The sequence below is a fragment of the Cotesia glomerata genome, linkage group LG7 (assembly GCF_020080835.1).
Source record: "Cotesia glomerata isolate CgM1 linkage group LG7, MPM_Cglom_v2.3, whole genome shotgun sequence".
Taxonomy (NCBI): Eukaryota; Metazoa; Arthropoda; class Insecta; order Hymenoptera; family Braconidae; genus Cotesia; species Cotesia glomerata.
In genome coordinates, this window is record NC_058164.1 from 26,710,886 (window position 1) to 26,731,675 (window position 20,790).

General features: G+C 27.5%; 1 protein-coding gene and 1 long non-coding RNA gene across 3 annotated transcripts; both read right to left on the bottom strand.

Moving 5' to 3' along the window:
• Positions 1-235: 235 nt before the first annotated feature.
• Positions 236-9,082, bottom strand: LOC123268410 (phosphatidylinositol 5-phosphate 4-kinase type-2 alpha). 2 transcript variants are annotated; one of them, XM_044733432.1, is made up of 10 exons: positions 8,571-9,082; positions 8,361-8,500; positions 6,873-6,970; positions 4,581-4,691; positions 4,197-4,436; positions 3,053-3,191; positions 2,025-2,324; positions 1,753-1,928; positions 1,550-1,692; positions 236-787 (listed from the first exon to the last, which is right to left on the bottom strand). In XM_044733432.1, the coding sequence occupies exons 2-10, from the start codon at positions 8,493-8,495 to the stop codon at positions 600-602; spliced, it is 1,530 nt and encodes a 509-aa protein (XP_044589367.1). In that variant the 5' UTR covers positions 8,496-8,500; positions 8,571-9,082; the 3' UTR covers positions 236-599. The 2 variants fall into 2 exon arrangements, with proteins under 2 accessions (XP_044589367.1, XP_044589368.1); XM_044733433.1 differs by lacking the exon at positions 4,197-4,436 and having other exon boundaries at positions 8,571-9,067.
• Positions 9,083-18,839: 9,757 nt separating this feature from the next.
• On the bottom strand, positions 18,840-20,706 carry LOC123268423. The gene is made up of 2 exons (XR_006510229.1): positions 19,551-20,706; positions 18,840-18,873 (listed from the first exon to the last, which is right to left on the bottom strand). It is a non-coding gene; the product is annotated as an uncharacterized LOC123268423 (long non-coding RNA).
• Between the last annotated feature and the right edge of the window lie 84 nt (positions 20,707-20,790).

The window sequence follows — 20,790 nt, forward strand, 5'->3', positions numbered from 1 at the left end:
TTTTGATTTTTATGGCTGGATATTTAATTATCACCCTCAAAATGACGCTCTTTATTCACAATCCGGAATCTAGTACTATTAAACTAAAAAAAAAGAAAAAAAAAAAAATAGCAAAAATAATTTTTTTAATTTACGAGACTAGACAAGAGTTCTTAAAGTATTTAAAAATTAATTACATCAATTTTAATGATAGTTTAATTATAAAAAATGATTAATAGTTTATCTTACTTTATAAATTATTATCATTGTTTTTTTATTATTAATTTTTTTAAATATTCCTTTAAAGTCACGCTTTAGATCATGCGTGGATAATTTATTTTGATTCTAAATTATTATCTATTTGCGCGTTATTTTTATTAGACTATTGAAAATAAATAAAAAAGAAAGATGGAAATAAAGTTTGAAAATGTAAAATTAATATTAATATAAAATGACAATGTAGTGCGTATTTAATAAACGCTAAAATTTATAAATTTATCTTTAGTTAGAGCTTCTTTTTATCGATAAAAAAATCATTTAAATCAACGATAAATCCTTTGATTTAATTTTACTTAAATACTAACAATGAGACTTAATGATTTATATATTTAAATATTTATTTATTCAATAGCCTTACTCATAAATTCAATAAATCTTTTGCCGTATTGTTCTGGATCACAGGTCGATATTCCGTCGACGTTAGAACCGTACTTAACTGTTTTAGCTGCTTTGGCCGCTTGTTTTCTTACTCCGTAGTGGGTTAATACGTCTATTATTGCCAGGAAATATATTTCTTTATTAGGAGCTCCTAAAATTAAAAAAAACAATCTATTTAAAATTATCATAAAAATGCAGCAAAGGTCTTGATTTAAATTTTCAAGAGAATTAAGAAATGACCTTGTATCTTGTGAAATATTGACATTTTTAAAGATATAAGCTCATCCTGATGTTACACTCATCAATACCTTTCATTTGAGTACCCACATCAATTTTTCATATATTTCATATATTTATATATGAAAAATATATCAAAAATGCATGTGGGTACTCAAATGAAAGCTCTTGATGAGTGTAATATCAGGATGAGCTTATATTTTTAAAAACATCAATATTTAAGAAAGTACAGTGCAATTTAACATAATTAAAAAATGACCTTGTATCTTCTGAACTATTGACATTCTTAAAGATATAAGCTCACCCCGATGATACACTCATCAAGAACTTTCATTTGAGTACCCACATGCATTTTTGATATATTTTTCATATATTTATATATATAATATATATAAATATATAAAATATATGAAAAATTGATGTGGGTACTCAAATGAAAGCTCTTGATGAGTGTAATGTCGGGATGAGCTTATATTTTTAATATATATTATAAATATATATATGTATATATGAAAAATTGATGTGGGTACTCAAATGAAAGCTCTTGATTAGTGTAACACCAAAACGAGCTTAATTCTTTAAAAATGGCAATATTTAAGAAAGTACAGTACAATTTAATAAAAGTCATTATTTAATGTAAAGCTGCTAGTTTTTTATAGTTAAAAAAAAAAATAACCTTCTGCGCTAGGAATGGCGTAAATGTCAAGCTCAGGAATGATTGCTCCTTCATACTGAAGACTCATCTCTCTCATTAATCCAGCGTGAGGTGACTCCGGAGGTGTTGTCATTGCTGCGACTCCACTCCAGCCCCAATTGCGACTTTAAATAATTATTTTTATACATTATTCTATTTTTTTTTGTTTTTTAATTGATATTTACTCGGCATTAGGTCCTCGCGATTCAACTCCGCTGCCAGACTCGCTGTCTTCTTCATCTTCATGGTTATCCTCATCTTCACCACGCTCAGCTCGCTCGCGATTTTCCTGCTCGGCCCTTGCGCAGTCATGTAATCCCAGCAGCAATGAGTAATCCATCAAATGTAATCTTGTTAGAAACTGGAAAAGATTGAGTCATAAATTGATTTTAACTCTAGCAAAAATAAATGTTGACCAGTAATAGGATCAATTAATTAGAAAAAAAAAAAAACTTACATCAACATCAGCAGTTAATGTTTCAATCAATTTAGTCTTGGCCTCCTCGCCAATATAAATTTTCATCCCCTCTTTAACAAAATCATTGTCCTTGTATGTCGGCAATTCTTTCTCCTTTTCCTTATCAGACGCTTCGCGGTCAACAGTTGACCCTTTGAGGTCGAATTTTTTGTGCGTTGTCAAATGATTTGAAAAGACATTCCTTATTGCAACCACATAGTGCTCCACGCCGTCGACCGTCAATCGATACATTCCTAAATACTGGGGTAGTAAAGTCTTTCCGTGTCTTTCTACAATATACTAAACAAGAAAAAAAAAAAAACAAGATTATTATTATCTTAATTACTCATTCTAATGATAATAAAATAATAAAAACTAGCAATAACTTTTATAAATCGCACTGTAATTTTTTAACTATTGACATTTTTAAAGAAATAAGCTCATCCTGATGTTACGCTCGTTAAGACCTTTCATTTGAGTACCCACATGCATTTTTTATATATTTTTCATATATACATATATATAAATATATAAAATATATGAAAAATTGATGTGGGTACTCAAATGAAAGATCTTGATGAGTGTAATGTCGGGGTGAGCTTATATCTTTAAGAATTTCAATAGTTCACAAGATACAAGGTCATTTTTTAATTATGTTAAATTGCACTGTACTTTCTTAAATATTGATGTTTTTAAAAATATAAGCTCATCCTGATATTACACTCATCAAGAGCTTCCATTTGAGTACCCACATGCATTTTTGATATATTTCACATATATACATATATATAATATATATAAATATATGAAAAATTGATGTGGGTACTCAAATGAAAGGTCTTGATGAGTATAACATCAGGATGAGCTTATATCTTTTAAAATGTCAATAGTTCACAAGATACAAGGTGATTTTTTAATTATATATCTGGAGATAGAGCATTTTTGAATGCAGCTTAAATACTTATCATAAATATAAATACACTGGCCACAAAATTTTGCTTATTATTTTAATAATATAAATTACTCACCGGGTGATAATGTTTCAAAAATGAATGCATTCTCTCGACTTCTTCGCTTGTCAACGTTTTTATGATAAATAATTTGTCGTAAGATTGATAAAACTTAGCGCCGCTTTTTCCAGACGAGTCGTCTAATGTAGGCTGGGATCTAAACAAATTAAAAAATTAATTAATAACATAAATAAAATTTTTTTTCTCACAAAAAAATCCTCAAATTCAAAGCTCGACGATTTATTATTATTTTAATTATTTGTGCAAACACCGTTACCTTAAATAAATTTTTTTTTTCTGAAAAGACTTTTTAACAATGGGAGAAATTTTTATTTTTTAATTTTTTAATATTGAAAATAAATAATCAAGTCTCGATTAGGTAATTGTTAAATATTAAACTTACTAAACACACAAGGACGTTAAACTACAATAAAAACTTCCAACTGACATATTATTGATGCGAATACATGTTTATAAATTACGCGATCAATTCTTCACCTCATTAATTCATAAGCTCAAGCTCAAGTCACAGGCTTGTGTTTAAAACGTGTCGGTGAGCTGTGTGTGTGTGTGATAAAAGCATAAGCTCGTTGATATTTACTGAGAAAAACTCGACGTTTTTTTTCCATCCTCCCAAGATTTTTTTAAAAACAATGGGTACATTCGTTGATTTATTTTTTGCAGTGTTAGTTGTGCTAAAAAATATTTTTTCGACAATTATATTTTTTTAAATAAAACAGTTCAATATTTAATTGCAACTGAATTTAAGTAAAATAGTTAATTGTCTTGATAAATAATAAATCGTGAATTTAATACGAAAATAAAATTAGCAGCTGACAATTTTCAGATTTTTTTTTATTAATAAAATTATTACAAAAAAATTAAAAGAAAAAATTGCACATGTAAAAAATTTGAAAAATTAGACGTGCAATTTTTTAAAAATATTTTTTTATTGCTAATTAAATTAATAAAAATTTTTGAAATTTTTTTTATTAATAAAATTATTTAATTAATGAAAAAAAATCTAACAATTAAAAATGTCGGCTAACTTTAGTATTATGAATTTAATAAAAAAAATAAAAAAAACGATCACGTTAATTACAGACGAAGACAAAAAAAACAATAAAATATATTAGGGGGAACACAAAATAAAATTTCAAACCTCAGACGCTTTGGTTTAAAACTGTAGGTACGTTGTGGCTTATTGATATGGGGTAATTGTGTATGCGCGTTTGTTGAATTCGCTGACGAAGACGGTACTGTTATAGTAGGAGCTGTTGCCGATCGCTGTACCAATTGATGGATCTTCGCATTTGCACTCATTGGCCTATTTACATTTTCACCTGGATTTTCTCGTTTTTTCAATCGACCCGTACGTCGCGACGGATTAAACACACGACATCTACATTACAATTACAATCTTTATATTTTTTTATTCCTGGTTGGTTTTTTAGCAGTGGGCGGATGGAAATTTTCATCAAATAAATTTTATAAAATATAAAATTTCGTTTTTTTTTTTTTTTTTTTTTTTTTTTCAAATCATTACCTAGTCATTGATTCCTTGTAATCGACATCATCGATTCCAAATCTCTCGCGCAAATTTCTGAATACCAATGGACAGTATTCTTTAATCTTAAAGTGCGACGGCATGTTTTCTCTGAAAAATATTTTATTTATTAATTAAATCAGTACAATTGTAAGGTAAAGTACTCAGTATTTGAACAGGCTTTTTGAAATATTGTAATACAATAATCCTTATGTTTATTATGAATATGAATATAAAGCCGACATCTAAAAATTTTTATGATTTTTTTTTTATTAAAAAATTATTACAAAAAAATTAAAAAAAAATTTTTTAGTTGTTAAAAACTTCAAAAAATATAAGTGCAATTTTTCAAAAATATTTTTTAATTATAATTTAATAAACTAAGCAAAATAAAAAAATAAAAAATTTCGGCTAACTTTATTATTATTCCAGTAATTGATTTCTGTGAATTTTTTCAATTATAAATCAAAACAATTATATTTTTTTTCTTAAAAATTTACATGTTTTTCATGAAAAAAGGTACTAAACCGTAAACCGAACAATCAGTAAAAAAAAATGGTATATTATTATTTTAAGTAAAAAAAATTGTAGCTAATTAAATAGTCTTTTCTAAATAAAACAGATTTTTTGCAAAGACATAAACTATAATTTTTATATTAAATTTTAGCGTCTATCCCTCGAAATTTTAAAAGCGGTACCCAGAATTTAAATAATGTAAATTAAATAATTTTTTTATTTATTTATTTAAATATAATTTAAAAATAAATAAATCATTTTTATAGCTAAAAATTAGTGAAGTTAAAAATTATTGAATGTTTTGAATTGAGTTATAATTAAAAATTTGTTTTGTCATTAATAAAAAATGTAATTAAAAAATTAAATATAAATATTTCTCATTTTTTAATGAACATATTAAATATTTCACATTATTATTTTTAATATTAATCAATAATACGTTATAATTCTTTTGAAATTTCAATGAAAATTTATGATACAGAAATTAGCCGACGTTTTTAATTTTTAATCATTTAATTAGTACTAAAAATATTTTTAAAAATTGCACGTGTAGTTTTTAAATTTTTACATATGAATTTTTTTTTATTTTTATAATAAAAAAAAATTATTAGATGTCGGTTAACTTAATTTTCATTGAAAATTTTATAATTAATTTTTTATAATTTAATTTTTTAATTTTTTTAAATAATTAAATTAGAACAAAAAAATATTTTTTTAAATTGCACTGCCAGTTTTTAAAGTTTTTTTATAAATGAAAATTAAAAAAATTTTTTTTTAAATGATTTTTTTCAATAAAAAAAAATTCTAAAAATTTTTAGATTAAATTAATTAACATTAAAAATTTTATAATACTAAAATTAACCATTTTTAATTTTTTGTAATAATTAAATTAGAACAAAAAATATTTTTTTAAATTGCACTGCCAGTTTTTTACAAATGAAAATTAAAAAAAATTTTTTTTCAATAAAAAAAAATTCTAAAAATTTTTAGATCAACTTAATTTACATTGAAAATTTTAGTTGTGCCTATTGCCATATTTTTTATTAAAAACATAGTCAAAAAATAAATATTCAATTATCATTTTTATTTGCGCTTCAATTAATTCAAAATTATTTAAATTTTCATGAAAATCACTAATTTAAACTAATAATTAAACCTTTAAATATTAAAAATAGGGTCAAATGCGTTCTACTTTGAAACCTGTTCAACTACTGGGTACTTTACCTTACACTTAAAATATTATTCGACATTAATCACCTGAGCAAACTCATAAATTAACAGAAAGATAATTGTGTAATCTAACAATAAAGTATCTAGCGCTTAAACGTTATCTTTATAATTAAAAAAGTATAAATTTATATCTTTAAATATTTATTGACATTTTTGGTAATCGATAATATTTTTAAGCAATCTAAATCTGTGAGTGTTTACAAATTAAAAACATTCCTGAGTGTTTATTTATTAAAATTAAGTACGCGTAAAAAATTAAAACACGGTGCCAATTTTCTAAACAGTTGAGCTGTAAGTAAAATAAAAATTTGTCGAATGACATGCATAGAGTCGCGATTAAACCCAACCATTAAATACATTTAAGTATTCATTGAAAGATAGCCAGTAATACATAGAAGACCTTCAAGGTTTCTATTATTACAGACACTCAACCGTTCTACTATTAAACTTTTATATTTAGAATAAAGCTACTTCACTAGACAAGCTTGAAAAATACCTCAGGATAAAACACTTAAAATTTATTTAATATTAGATTATCGGACTTACTTATTAAATAAATGATTATCGACTTTTAATTTGCTGTAAGCCCTAAAATCATCTGGTAGTAGCATGACAGGTATGTTTACGTGACTTAGCTCATTTATCTGCAGAAAAAAAATACAATAACAATAACAATCCACCTTTATTTATTTATAAACATTTTATATTAAAAATGATGTAATAATTAAGAATCAGCAATTAGATGCCAAGTGTGTGAACGTGTACGTGAAATTCATTTACATATTAGTACAATAATTGATACGAATCACGCGACGTAGCTCCAATAAAATGTAATTATTTTTTTTTTTAAATTGCCGAGCATGAATTTTTAATTATTGATTTAAATCAAGCTGAAGTTTGCTGACTACTGTCAATTTTTTGGATTTTTATAATAAATAAATTACTATTAAAAAAAAAATATTTAAAAAAAAGCAACAATAAATTTTTATGACATTATAATTAGTCACTAGGGAATTTTTTTAATTGTTTTTAGCTAACAAATTTGTTCAAAAAAATTATTTTAAAAAAATTGCATTTTTTATTTTTTAAAATTTCTACACGACAATTTTTTTTAGCCATAATTTATTTAAGAAAAAAAAAATTCTAAAAATTATTAAAGATCTTTTATTAAAAAGAAAGATTATTATAAATATAATAATTAATTATAATATTAAAGTTAGCTGTCACTTGACCAATTTTTAATTTTATTTAACAATTAAATTAATTCTAAAAAATTATTGTTAAAAAATTGCATTTTGAATTTTTTAAAATTTCTACATGACAATTTTTTTTTGTAATTTTTTTGCCATAATTTATTTAAAAAAAAAAAAATTATTAAAGATCTGCTAAATTTATTTTTATTAAATTTTTTTGACATCTACAAATGGAATTTTTTAGAAAATTTTTATTATTGTTATTAATTATGACATTAAATTAATTAATTAATTAAATTAAATCAACAATTAAATTAATTCTAAAAAATTATTGTTAAAAAAATTACATTTTTTAATTTTTAAAATTTCTGCATGGCAATTTTTTTTTTAATTTCTTTTGCCATAATTTATTTAAAAAAAAAATTCTAAAAATTATTAAACATCTGCTAAATTTATTTTTATTAAATTTTTTTGACATCTAAAAATGTTAATTAAATTATTTCTAAAAAATGATTGTTAAAAAATTGCATTTTTAATTGTTTAAAATTTCTACATGCCAATTTTTTTTCTATAATTTATTAGAAAAATTGTTAAATGTCTGCTAAATAAATTTTCATTGAATAATTTATCGAAAAAAATCCTAAAATTCATCAGATGTCAGCTGACTTGAGTATTATGATATAAATTGCAATAATTCTACAGGGTGATTAAATAATTCAGTTATTGGGAACAAAAATAAAATCAATAACTTGAATAAATACTCGTCAAAACAACTTCAAAGAATTTTACCAGGAAAGTGAATTTTTTAGGAGAAAAAATTTTGAATAATAAATGTACTTACAGTATGATTGACACCCCACATAAAAACACTTAGGAGTGGCTCGTTGGCACGAAAAAGCTTGACCTTTTGATGCTTAACACGAAAGTGTTTTTTCTTGAGCTTTGAGAGCCCGCCAGATGAGTACGGTGTCGACATTTTAACTTAAAAAAAATGTTTTCCAATAAATAAAAAAAAAAAAAAGAATTTTTAGGGAAAAAATGATAAAAATACCTGAGACGGAGATGGTTACTGTCAAGGTGTCAGTGTGACTAATTTATTGAGTGTGAATAATTTTTATAATTTTGGTGACTTATCAAAGGTAGAACGCAATAGATAAACAGTCGTAGCAAGCCGATTACGCCATCGACTTGTGAGCTCACACGATCACTTAAATCTTCCGGTATGTGTGTGTATAATCCGACAATTTATATATTGACATTAAAATTATTCTATTTATTATTATTACTTAGTCGATATTTATACTGGATAATTTAGCAACTGTCCGGTTCCAAATTTAGGTGGTTTTTATTCACAAACACAAGCGGGTTTTTCCGTCTGTGTGTTAGTTATTCACTGGCATTTAATTAATTTAAAATTTTGTTTTAAACAGTAGATGTACGCGGAGCGATAGTCAATCGGCTACTGATCTCTTTAAAAATGGCGGATGCCGACATTGAGAATTGATAAATATAATTTTTAACTACTTGTCTGCCACCTCTAGTTACGTTTATTAAGCTTTTAACTGATGCCCGCGCCATGTTAATGAGAATGTGTCATGAGGTCACGCGCCGTCATCATGAAAATAAAGTTAGCTGACATTTTAAATTTTTTACTGAAAAAATTTCAATGAAAAAAAAATTTTCACACGTAAAAAACTTGAAAAACTATAAGTGCAATTTTTAAAAAAATTTTTTGAATTATAATTTAAGAAATTAAGCAAAATAAAAAAATCAAAAATGTCGACTACATTTATTATTATGCCGTCATCACTTATATCACTTATAACACAATGCAGGTGGCTCTACGGAATGATCACGGTCACTTCACAACACGCGGAACGAAAACTTGAAATTTTAGTTAGTCCATTTTGATTTTTTATGATGATTACATTTAAATGAATGAATTTTATGAAACTATCACAGTTGCTTTGGCGCCAGAAATGAAACAAGAAGGCGGGGCGATAAAAAAACAATGATGGCCGATGCTTGCTGTTGTCATGAAAACAATGATGGCCGCCGGAGTTTCGAGTTTTTGACTATTGCCACGGCAGCACTGGGCCAAATTTAAGAATGAAATACGTTTTTATTAGTATAGTAAATTTTCTGAATATTAATTATATCTTAAAAATTAAATAAGTTTTATGAAACGATTGTACTGTAAATAAGTATTTAACAGTTTTAATTGATAAAAAAAGTGTCAATTAATATTTTCAATAAAATATTATTTTTAATAAATTACCACGTGTTTTAATTTTAATTTTTCAACATAAAATTGTTAATTTCTTTGTTTAAAGTTACTTTTTTTTTCTTAAAAACTATATGAATGGATGCACGGTGGCTTGCTCTTGCTCTAAAAAATATTCGCGGTCGCGAATTAGTCGCGGTTAACCTATAAAAATAATAAAAACTACAAAAATCAGCAACTCCCAAAAAGTCACGTAAGGGACACTAGGGTGGGGGTTGTAGTGGGGGTATCTGGAAAGGGCATATGAGAAGGGGCAGTTACCCCGAGGAGCTCAGTTCCCGGACGGCCGGCCAAGGGTGCACATCGAGCAATGATGTCGTAAACTTTGCCAGTCGTCCATATTACCCTCTCGAGTAGTTTTTTATCGCGTCTTTTTGTGTTTTGCGTATACTAGAGTCGTTTTATAATTTTTAATAAAGTAGAATCAGTTTTGAAAAAATTTAAAGTGTAGAGTCATACTCGTGTTAGTTATCGGTATTTTCATTAAACTTTCACCACGCTGCCAAATTGATTCGCGTTTTTGTTGATTTTTTTTAGACAATTATTAAATTAAATTCAGTGTTTTTTTTTTATTTTAATTAAATTCAGACACATCCACACACAGACATACACACACAATTACCCCAAACCTTTACTTATCTTTCTGTCTATCTTTTTTAATTTTATTCTCGGTCAGTTTTCTTATAAATTGTAGAGTCATTTAATTTTTTTAATTAGCTTCAACCCTTAATCATACACACACACACACACTTCCGGCTCTTCTTAAAGGAGTTTCTTTCAACTCTTTTGGGGAGAGTTTTCTTACCGTTCTCCGTTCGTTTGCTACCATTAGATTCTCGCGTCGTCTCGTCGTATTTACAATTCGGTTTATAATTAGTTCGGTGGTTTTGTGCGTTCTTTTAAATAATTAATTATTAAACGGGCAGTTAGCGTAGAGTCAGTCGTCTCGGTGAATTTTCACAAGCGTGAAGTATCGTTGCTTGATGATGGTGCGCAACATCATCTTGCATATAAGATCTTCCTGGGAAATCAAATTAATCCTGATCTTTGGGAATTCATTTGGGATTAAGCATGTTCACCCCTTGAGTGCCCGGGCGCGATTTGGGTGACGGTTTAATCCCTTTTTAATTTTCTCTGATCAATTCTTTTGTTTTCCAAGTTTTAAAATTCATCGAGCGACATTGTTTAATTAAATAATAAATAAATAAATAGTCATTTTGTTGCCAACTGCCCCGTTTTTGCTCGCGATTAGTTTTTTTTTGCTAACAATGATAATAAATAGTATACCATCGAGCTGATTTCGCGGTTCGCGTTTTTTCTATCGCGGTCTTTTCGGGCTCCACACTATCTTTTCACACTAACACACACACACTCACCACCCCCTTACCAACCCCCCATTTTTTATTAATTAAATAATAAACAATAAAGTAGAGTCATTTTTTTTATCCAAAACTGACCGTGCCTTTTAGCGTCACTTCTTTTCTTTTCCTTCTTTCTTTGTCGTGAGAGCCTACTGACGACAAAACCACTCCTTACACTCTTACTTACACTTCAATAGACCGGTTGCAGTAGTTTCTTTTTTTTTTTTACAATTAAATTCATCGTTTAATTAATTCATAAATAAATAAATACCGTAAAGTCACGCGTAAGCACAAACAATCGAATCGCAAAAGTATTTATGGAGCTACTTTTTGCATTCGATTCGTTGCCATTTTTGTATTTTTTTTTTTTCGTGTTGTGAATCAATGTGGCATTCATCATCAATATCATCTAATAATACCGATAATTAATGCGAGGTTTTCAATTAGTTCGCGTCAATTAATTTTTATCGCCATTAGATTAAATATAAAATAATAAATAATCCAGGGAAAATCGAGAGGGTATAAAAAGGGGACTGCTAATACGTTTTTTTAGTGTGTTTCTACAGGAAGTATGCCAAGGAATCAAGGACAAGAGGATTCAGCCAAGGACCAGGACTCAGTAATCCAATCAAGGACCAAAAAGTAAGGATTACTCAATAATAAAAGTGTTAATGTGAATAGTGTTGAAAGTGATGACTTAAAGATATTAATCAGTGATTGATTAATGTGTGTCTAGATGGATGGACCAAGGATTAAGGTAAAAGCCCCAATAGATGATCACGTACCAGTATATGATCACTCCATCTATCTGTATATCTATATTCACAAATATAGGCATACAAATACATGGAGTGATGATATACTGGTACATGATCATCTATTGGAGCTTTTACCTTACACAAGAAATGTTTATCAGTGATTAAGGTAAAAGCCCCAATAGATGATCATGTACCAGTATATGATCACTCCATGTATTTGTATACCTATATTTGTGAATATAGATATACAGATACATGGAGTGATCATATACTGGTACATGATCATCTATTGGGGCTTTTACCTTAATCCTTGGTCCATCCATCTAGACACACATTAATCAATCACTGATTAATATCTTAATACCTTAATCACTGATAACACTTTTTGTTCTTGTGTACGGTAAAAGCCCCAATAGATGATCATGTACCAGTATATGATCACTCCATGTATTTGTATACCTATATTTGTGAATATAGATATACAGATACATGGAGTGATCATATACTGGTACATGATCATCTATTGGGGCTTTTACCGTACACAAGAATAAAAAGTGTTATCAGTGATTAAGGTATTAAGATATTAATCAGTGATTGATTAATGTGTGTCTAGATGGATGGACCAAGGATCAACGACCAAGAATCAAGGACCAAGGATCGAGGACCAAGGACTAAGGATATAAAACATTAGGATTCAGCCACGGGACCAAAAGACGGAGCCAAGGACAGAGGATTCCAGGACGAGGACCAAGGATCATAGGACAAGGACCAGTGTAACGAAGGACAACAAAAAAAGTATCAGGTTTTTTTTATTACTATTTATCTTTTTAAATTTTATTTTTATTTACATTTTTATTATAGCGCCCCCATATTCATTTACCCCTTATAATAATAATAATATTCGTACATAATTTCTCTTTTCAGCAACCCGATATTTATTTACCCCCGACAGTAATAATAATAATAATTTTTTATTTTAGCGCCCCGGTATTTATTTAGCCCCAATAATAATGATAATTATATTTATTAATGTTTTGATTTCAGCACTGCTATATTTTTTCATTTCCCTTAATAATAGTAATAATATTTATTCATGTTTTTATTTATGCAATCCCATATTTATTCACTCCCAATGTTAATAATAATATTGTGTATTTATATTTTCCTTAAGCACCCCACATTTATTCACCCCCCTCCCCCATAATCATAATAATCATATTTAACTATATTTTTTATTCCAGCACCCCCATATTTATTCACCCCCAAATAATAATAATAGTATTTATTTATATTTCTTTTCAGCACCGCTATATCTATTTACTCCCAATCCTAATAATAATAATAATTCGTATTTACATTTTTCTTTCAGCACCCCTATATTCATATACTCCTACTAATAATAAGATAATTTGTATTTATATTTTAATTTTAGTACCCCTATATTTTCCCAATAATAATAATAATAATATTTATTCATATATTTTATTCCAGCGCCCCCATATTTAATTACCCCCAAATAATAATAATTCTTATTTATATTTCTTTTCAGCACCCCTAAATTTGTTTTCCCCCACTAATAATAATATTTATTTATATTTTTTTATTTCAGCGCCCCCATATTTGTTTACCCCCAAATAATAATAATAATAATAATAATAATAATAATATTTATTCATATATTTTATTTCAGCGCCCCCATATTTAACTACCCCCAAATAATAATAATTCTTATTTATATTTCTTTTCAGCACCCTAAATTTGTTTTCCCCACTAATAATAATATTTATCTATATTTTTTATTTCAGCGCTCCCATATTTGTTTACCCCCAAATAATGATAATAATAATAATAATAATAATAATAATAATATTTATTCATATATTTTATTTCAGCGCCCCCATATTTAACTACCCCCAAATAATAATAATTCTTATTTATATTTCTTTTCAGCACCCCTAAATTTGTTTTCCCCCACTAATAATAATATTTATCTATATTTTTTTATTTCAGCGCTCCCATATTTGTTTACCCCCAAATAATAATAATAATAATAATAATAATAATATTTATTCATATATTTTATTTCAGCGCTCCCATATTTAACTACCCCCAAATCATAATAATTCTTATTTATATTTCTTTTCAGCACCCCTAAATTTGTTTTCCCCCACTAATAATAATATTTATCTATATTTTTTTATTCCAGCGCCCCCATGTTTGTTTACCCCCAAATAATAATAATAATAATAATAATAATAATAATAATAATATTTATTTAGATTTTTTTTTCAGCACCCCTATTTGTATTTACCCCCCACAATAATAATAGTAATTTTTATTTATATTTCTTATTTCTGCACTCCCCCTGGTTAAAAATACTGATTGAAAAGAATTGAAAAGCGGTCACTCCATGCAAACTGTAAATCTATATATACAAACAAAAGAATTGAAATGATTGAAAAGTATTCGAATTTCATCATTTTCAATTCTTTTCAATCAATATTTTTAAACAGGGCCCATATATGTATTTACACATTATAATAAGAAAAATTATTATACCGGTATAATATTTTATATCGTGTGATTGTATGCGAGTAATTATTATTGTGTGTGACGTATGATGTGTGTAATTTTTGAGCCACTCTAAAAAGTGGTTTAATTTTGTAAGCTGTGTCGGCCGGGTTTCTCTGGGGTTTCCCAAAAGTTTGGCATTAAAAAGCCAAACGAAGGCCGGTACAATTAATATCGTTACTGGTTAACGATATTAATTGTAGGTGAATGCGCACAGTTGCGTCCCCAGTCGCGTAATTTTTTTTTTTTTATTCAATAAAGCGAATACTCGCCCTAACGAATAAAATTCTGCCTTATCATTTATCTCAACCCTGTTCCTTTAGTCTTAATTAGCTCATAAGTAGATTATAGTTAGATTTAAGAAAGATTTCTACATGTTCCTGCGGCAGTTTCAAGGATATAAACATACGGTAATTATATATTATTTATTTAATAACTATTAGTTAAATTTAATTTTAAAAAACAATGAAAATTATAGACAAAAATTCGAAAATAAAAAACAAAAAAAGAAGTAAATCGTTCTCGAATTAAAATTAAATCCATCACTAGTAAAATACTTAAATTTAAACAGTTTCGGGCAATTAAAATTTCATACTTACCATGATTTACTGCAAGCCGCACCAGAAAATTTAAGGAGGTCCTTTCGCCGCCAATGTAAAATAAAAAATATTAGATTATGAGTAAATTTAATTTTTTTCTAATAGTTAAGGTCCTTATTTATCTTATAGTGAGGTTTAAATTATACTTTACCGGACAAATTTTTGAAAAAATAAAATTTTTTAATGTTAGTATTTGTTCAGAGTCTTATGAGAAAATCAGACGTTTGCAGTATTTCTCGAATTATACTATCAGTCATGGATTAGATGAAGTAAAAAAAAACTAAAAATCAGATTTTCCAAATATTCAGGTTTCTTTTTTTGCAATAAAATATATCAGTTACCGAGATATTTATTGAGAAATTAATATTTAAAAATCACAAAAAATTCTCAAGTTACCTACAATAAAATGGAGTCAAAAGATTTGGCAACGTTGCGTAGCGCGCAAGCTTCAGACCATTCAATAAATTCAAACTAAACTTTAACGCGCTTATGTTTTTCATGCATACTTATTAGTTAATTTATTGTTAACAAATTTTCATAATTCATAATTGAAAAATAAAACAATAATTAAAAAATACTAGCATTCCTGCCATGAGACATTAGAATGTTATGGTTTTGTGACTAAACATTTTTAATTAATTTATTTATTTACACTGACTGCAAAAAGTTAAACACGGTTAAGGTTATATTGTGCAAATAAAAATGTAAACAACCGAAATAAAGCGTTGCTAAATCACGGACAGGTTACTAACAGCTGATTTACAACAGTCAAATTAATTTTTGTATTTAACTATTTTTTTTTTAATTTTCAAAATTTCAACGATTAATGCCTCATATACTATTTATTTTTTAATTTTAGGAATTTTTATGGGTTTTGTATTTTAATTTATTGAAAATTTACTACTACAGTTGTTATGACTCAACTGGAGCGAAAGGACTTCCTTAAAGAATCATGCTTAAATTTACTTACAAACTAATTACAACTAAAGGAAAAAGAATCAGATAAATAATAAGACAGGAATTTTTTTTTAAGGGAGAAATGATTTGCTTTATTAAAAAAAAAAAACAACATTTATCTACAATTAATATTATTAATCGGCAACGACATTGATTGAACTGGCCTTCGTTAAGCTTCTTGTAATCATTCTTTTTTTTTTTATTTTTATTTTATTTTTTTATTTTAATCAAGTAATGTAACTAAATTTTAATATGACGCGATATTATTGGATAATTGATGTTAATTCTAATATATTATCTAACAACTGTTTTTTTTTTTTTTTTTTTTTTAATTAATCGAATGGTTAGTTGAGAATTTTGGAATTTTATAAAGGCAATGTTTCAATAACCGAAACAGTTTTTAAAGAAACTATTACTAAAAGACTAGACTTTTTTTTTTACTTCATACTTTTTTAATAATTAATAAATATATATATTATAATTACCTTTTTAACCCATGAGCTGCGCCAGGAGAGTTGATGTGAGTCTTAAATCTAATTATAAACTACTTAAAATCGAATTAAAACTAAGGGGAAGGAATAAGCCAAATAACAAGACGTGATTCTTTTGTTTAGGTGAAATAATTCACTTTATTGAATAAAAAAAAAAAAAAAAATTACGCGACTGGGGAACGGAACTGTGCGCATTCACCTACAATTAATATCGTTAACCAGTAACGATATTAATTGTACCGGCCTTCGTTTGGCTTCTTAAAGCCAAACTTTTAGGAAACCCCAGGGAAACCCGGCCAACACAGCTTACATAATTGGACCACCTTATTGCGGAGGTCCATTTATCATACATCATACATCACACATCACACATTTATCATACAGCACACAATTATAATTATCTCACTCATACAATCATACAATCATACAATCATACAATCATACAACATAAAATAAGATACAAACAAAATTAGAAAATGATTATTCTATTATTAATATTATAGGTGGAAATTAATTATTTAACAGGGAGCTGAAACAAAAAATTAAATTTAATTAAACTGATAATATTAGGGGTGGGTAATTCTGGGGAGCTGAAAAAATTAAATAAATAGGAATAATAATATTAGTGGGGATCAGATTTTGGGGCGCCCCAGGAAAAATAATTAAATAAATAATAATGATAATATTAGAGGGGATTAAAATTTGGGGTGCTGAAAGAATGAATAAATAAGAAAAATATTATTAGAAGGGGATTAAAATTTAGGGTGCTGAAAAAAATGAAAATAATAAAAATAATATCAGGGAATAAAAATTCAGCGCGCTGAAAAAAATTAAATGAATAATAATAATAATATTAGAGGGGATTAAAATTCGGGGCGCTGTAAATAATTAAATAATTAAATAATAATAATATTGGAAGGGGTTAAAATGTGGGCGCAGTAAAAAAGAAATAAATAATAATAATAATAATAATAATAATAATAATAATATTAAAGGAGGTTTTAATTTGGGGTGCTGTAAATAAATAAATAAATAATTAATAATAATGTTAGAAGGGGTTAAAATTTAGGGTGCTGAAAAAAATTAAATGAATAATTATAATAATATTAGAGGGGATTAAAATTCGGGGCGCTGTAAAAAATTAAATAAATAAATTAAATAATTAAATAATAATAATATTGGAGGGGGTTAAAATATGGGCGCAGTAAAAAAGAAATAAATAATAATAATAATAATAATAATAATATTAAAGGAGGTTTTAATTTGGGGTGCTGTAAATAAATAAATAAATAATTAATAATAATGTTAGAAGGGGTTAAAATTTAGGGTGCTGAAAAAAATGAAATTAATAATAAAAATAATATCAGGGAATAAAAATTCAGCGCGCTGAAAAAAATTAAATGAATAATAATAATAATATTAGAGGGGATTAAAATTCGGGGCGCTGTAAAAAATTAAATAAATAAATTAAATAATAATAGTATTAGAGGGGGTTAAAATTCGGGGTGCTGTAAATAATTAAATAATTAAATAATAATAATATTGGAAGGGGTTAAAATGTGGGCGCAGTAAAAAAGAAATAAATAATAATAATAATAATATTAAAGGAGGTTATAATTTGGGGTGCTGTAAATAAATAAATAAATAATTAATAATAATGTTAGAAGGGGTTAAAATTTAGGGTGCTGTAAAAAATTAAATTATTAAATAATAATAATAATCATAACATTAGAGGGGGTTAAAATTTGGGATGCTGTAAATAATTAAATAAACAAATAATAATAATAATATTAGAGGGGGTTTAAATTTAAGGTGCTGTAAATAATTAAATAAATAAATATTAATAGAGAATAAAATTTGGGGCACTAAGAAAATTAAATAAATAATAATAAACATATCAGGGGGAGTAAAATTTAGGGGGCGCTGAAAATGATTAAATACATAAATAATAATAATAATAATATCAGAGGGGATTAAAATTTGGGGGACGCTGCAAAAAAATTAATTGAATAATAATAATAATCATATGTGAGGGAAATTAAATTTAGGATTCTTAAAAAATTAAATAAATAATAGTAAAAGTAATAAAAAATTATAAAAATACTAATTTACTCTTTTTGTTGAATCCCAGTCCTCTTGATCCTAGTCCTTGATTGAATTGGTCGGCTCTTCTGGTCCATGGATTTCCTCGTCTTCCTCTTGAATTCTTGAATCCTCGGATCGTTGGTTGCTTGCTGGTCCTCTTGTTCCTTCTCCCGTGAATTGTTGAATCGCTGGTCCTTGTCCTTGAATTATTTTGTCATCCTTGGTCCTCGCATCTTTGGTCCTTCCTTCTGAACATACCACAGAACACACTGTTAAGTAACTTGTTTAATTCACTATAAGGTAAAAGCCCCAAAATATGATCATGTACCTGTATTTGTATTCACAAATATAGGTATACAAATACATGGAGTGATCATATACTGGTACATGATCATCTATCGGGGCTTTTACCTTACACAAGAATAAAAAGTGTTATCAGTGATTAAGGTATTAAGATATTAATCAGTGATTGATTAATGTGTGTCTAGATGGATGGACCAGGATTAGGTAAAAGTTCCAATAAATGATCACGTACCAGAATATGATCACTCCATGTATCTGTATATCTATATTCACAAATATAGGTATACAAATACATGGAGTGATCATATACTGGTACATGATCATCTATTGGGGCTTTTACCTTAATCACTGATAACACTTTTTATTTGTAGGTAAAAGCCTCAATAGATGATCATGTACCAGTATATGATCACTCCATGTATTTGTATACCTATATTTGTGAATATAGATATACAGATACATGGAGTGATCATATACTGGTACGTGATCATCTATTGGGGCTTTTACCTTAATCCTTGGTCCATCCATCTAGACACACATTAATCAATCACTGATTAATATCTTTAAGTCATCACTTTCAACACTATTCACATTAACACTTTTATTATTGAGTAATCCTTACTTTTTGGTCCTTGATTGGATTACTGAGTCCTGGTCCTTGGCTGAATCCTCTTGTCCTTGATTCCTTGGCACACTTCCTGTAGAAACACACTAAAAAAACGTATTAGCAGCCCCCTTTTTATACCCTCTCGATTTTCCCTGGATTATTTATTATTTTATATTTAATCTAATGGCGATAAAAATTAATTGACGCGAACTAATTGAAAACCTCGCATTAATTATCGGTATTATTAGATGATATTGATGATGAATGCCAAATTGATTCACAACACGAAAAAAAAAAAATACAAAAATGGCAACGAATCGAATGCAAAAAGTAGTCATAAATACTTTTGCGATTCGATTGTTTGTGCCCACACGCGTGACTTTACGGTATTTATTTATTTATGAATTAATTAAACGATGAATTTAATTGTAAAAAAAAAAAGAAACTACTGCAACCGGTCTATTGAAGTGTAAGTAAGAGTGTAAGGAGTGGTTTTGTCGTCAGTAGGCTCTCACGACAAAGAAAGAAGGAAAAGAAAAGAAGTGACGCTAAAAGGCACGGTCAGTTTTGGATAAAAAAAATGACTCTACTTTATTGTTTATTATTTAATTAATAAAAAAAAAAAGGGGGGGTTGGTAAGGGGGTGGTGAGTGTGTGTGTGTTAGTGTGAAAAGATAGTGTGGAGCCCGAAAAGACCGCGATAGAAAAAACGCGAACCGCGAAATCAGCTCGATGGTATACTATTTATTATCATTGTTAGCAAAAAAAAACTAATCGCGAGCAAAAACGGGGCAGTTGGCAACAAAATGACTCTATTTATTTATTTATTATTTAATTAAACAATGTCGCTCGATGAATTTTAAAACTTGGAAAGCAAAAGAATTGATCAGAGAAAATTAAAAAGGGATTAAACCGTCACCCAAATCGCGCCCGGGCACTCAAGGGGTGAACATGCTTAATCCCAAATGAATTCCCAAAGATCAGGATTAATTTGATTTCCCAGGAAGATCTTATATGCAAGATGATGTTGCGCACCATCATCAAGCAACGATACTTCACGCTTGTGAAAATTCACCGAGACGACTGACTCTACGCTAACTCCCCGTTTAATAATTAATTATTTAAAAGAACGCACAAAACCACCGAACTAATTATAAACCGAATTGTAAATACGAGACGACGCGAGAATCTAATGGTAGCAAACGAACGGAGAACGGTAAGAAAACTCTCCCCAAAAGAGTTGAAAGAAACTCCT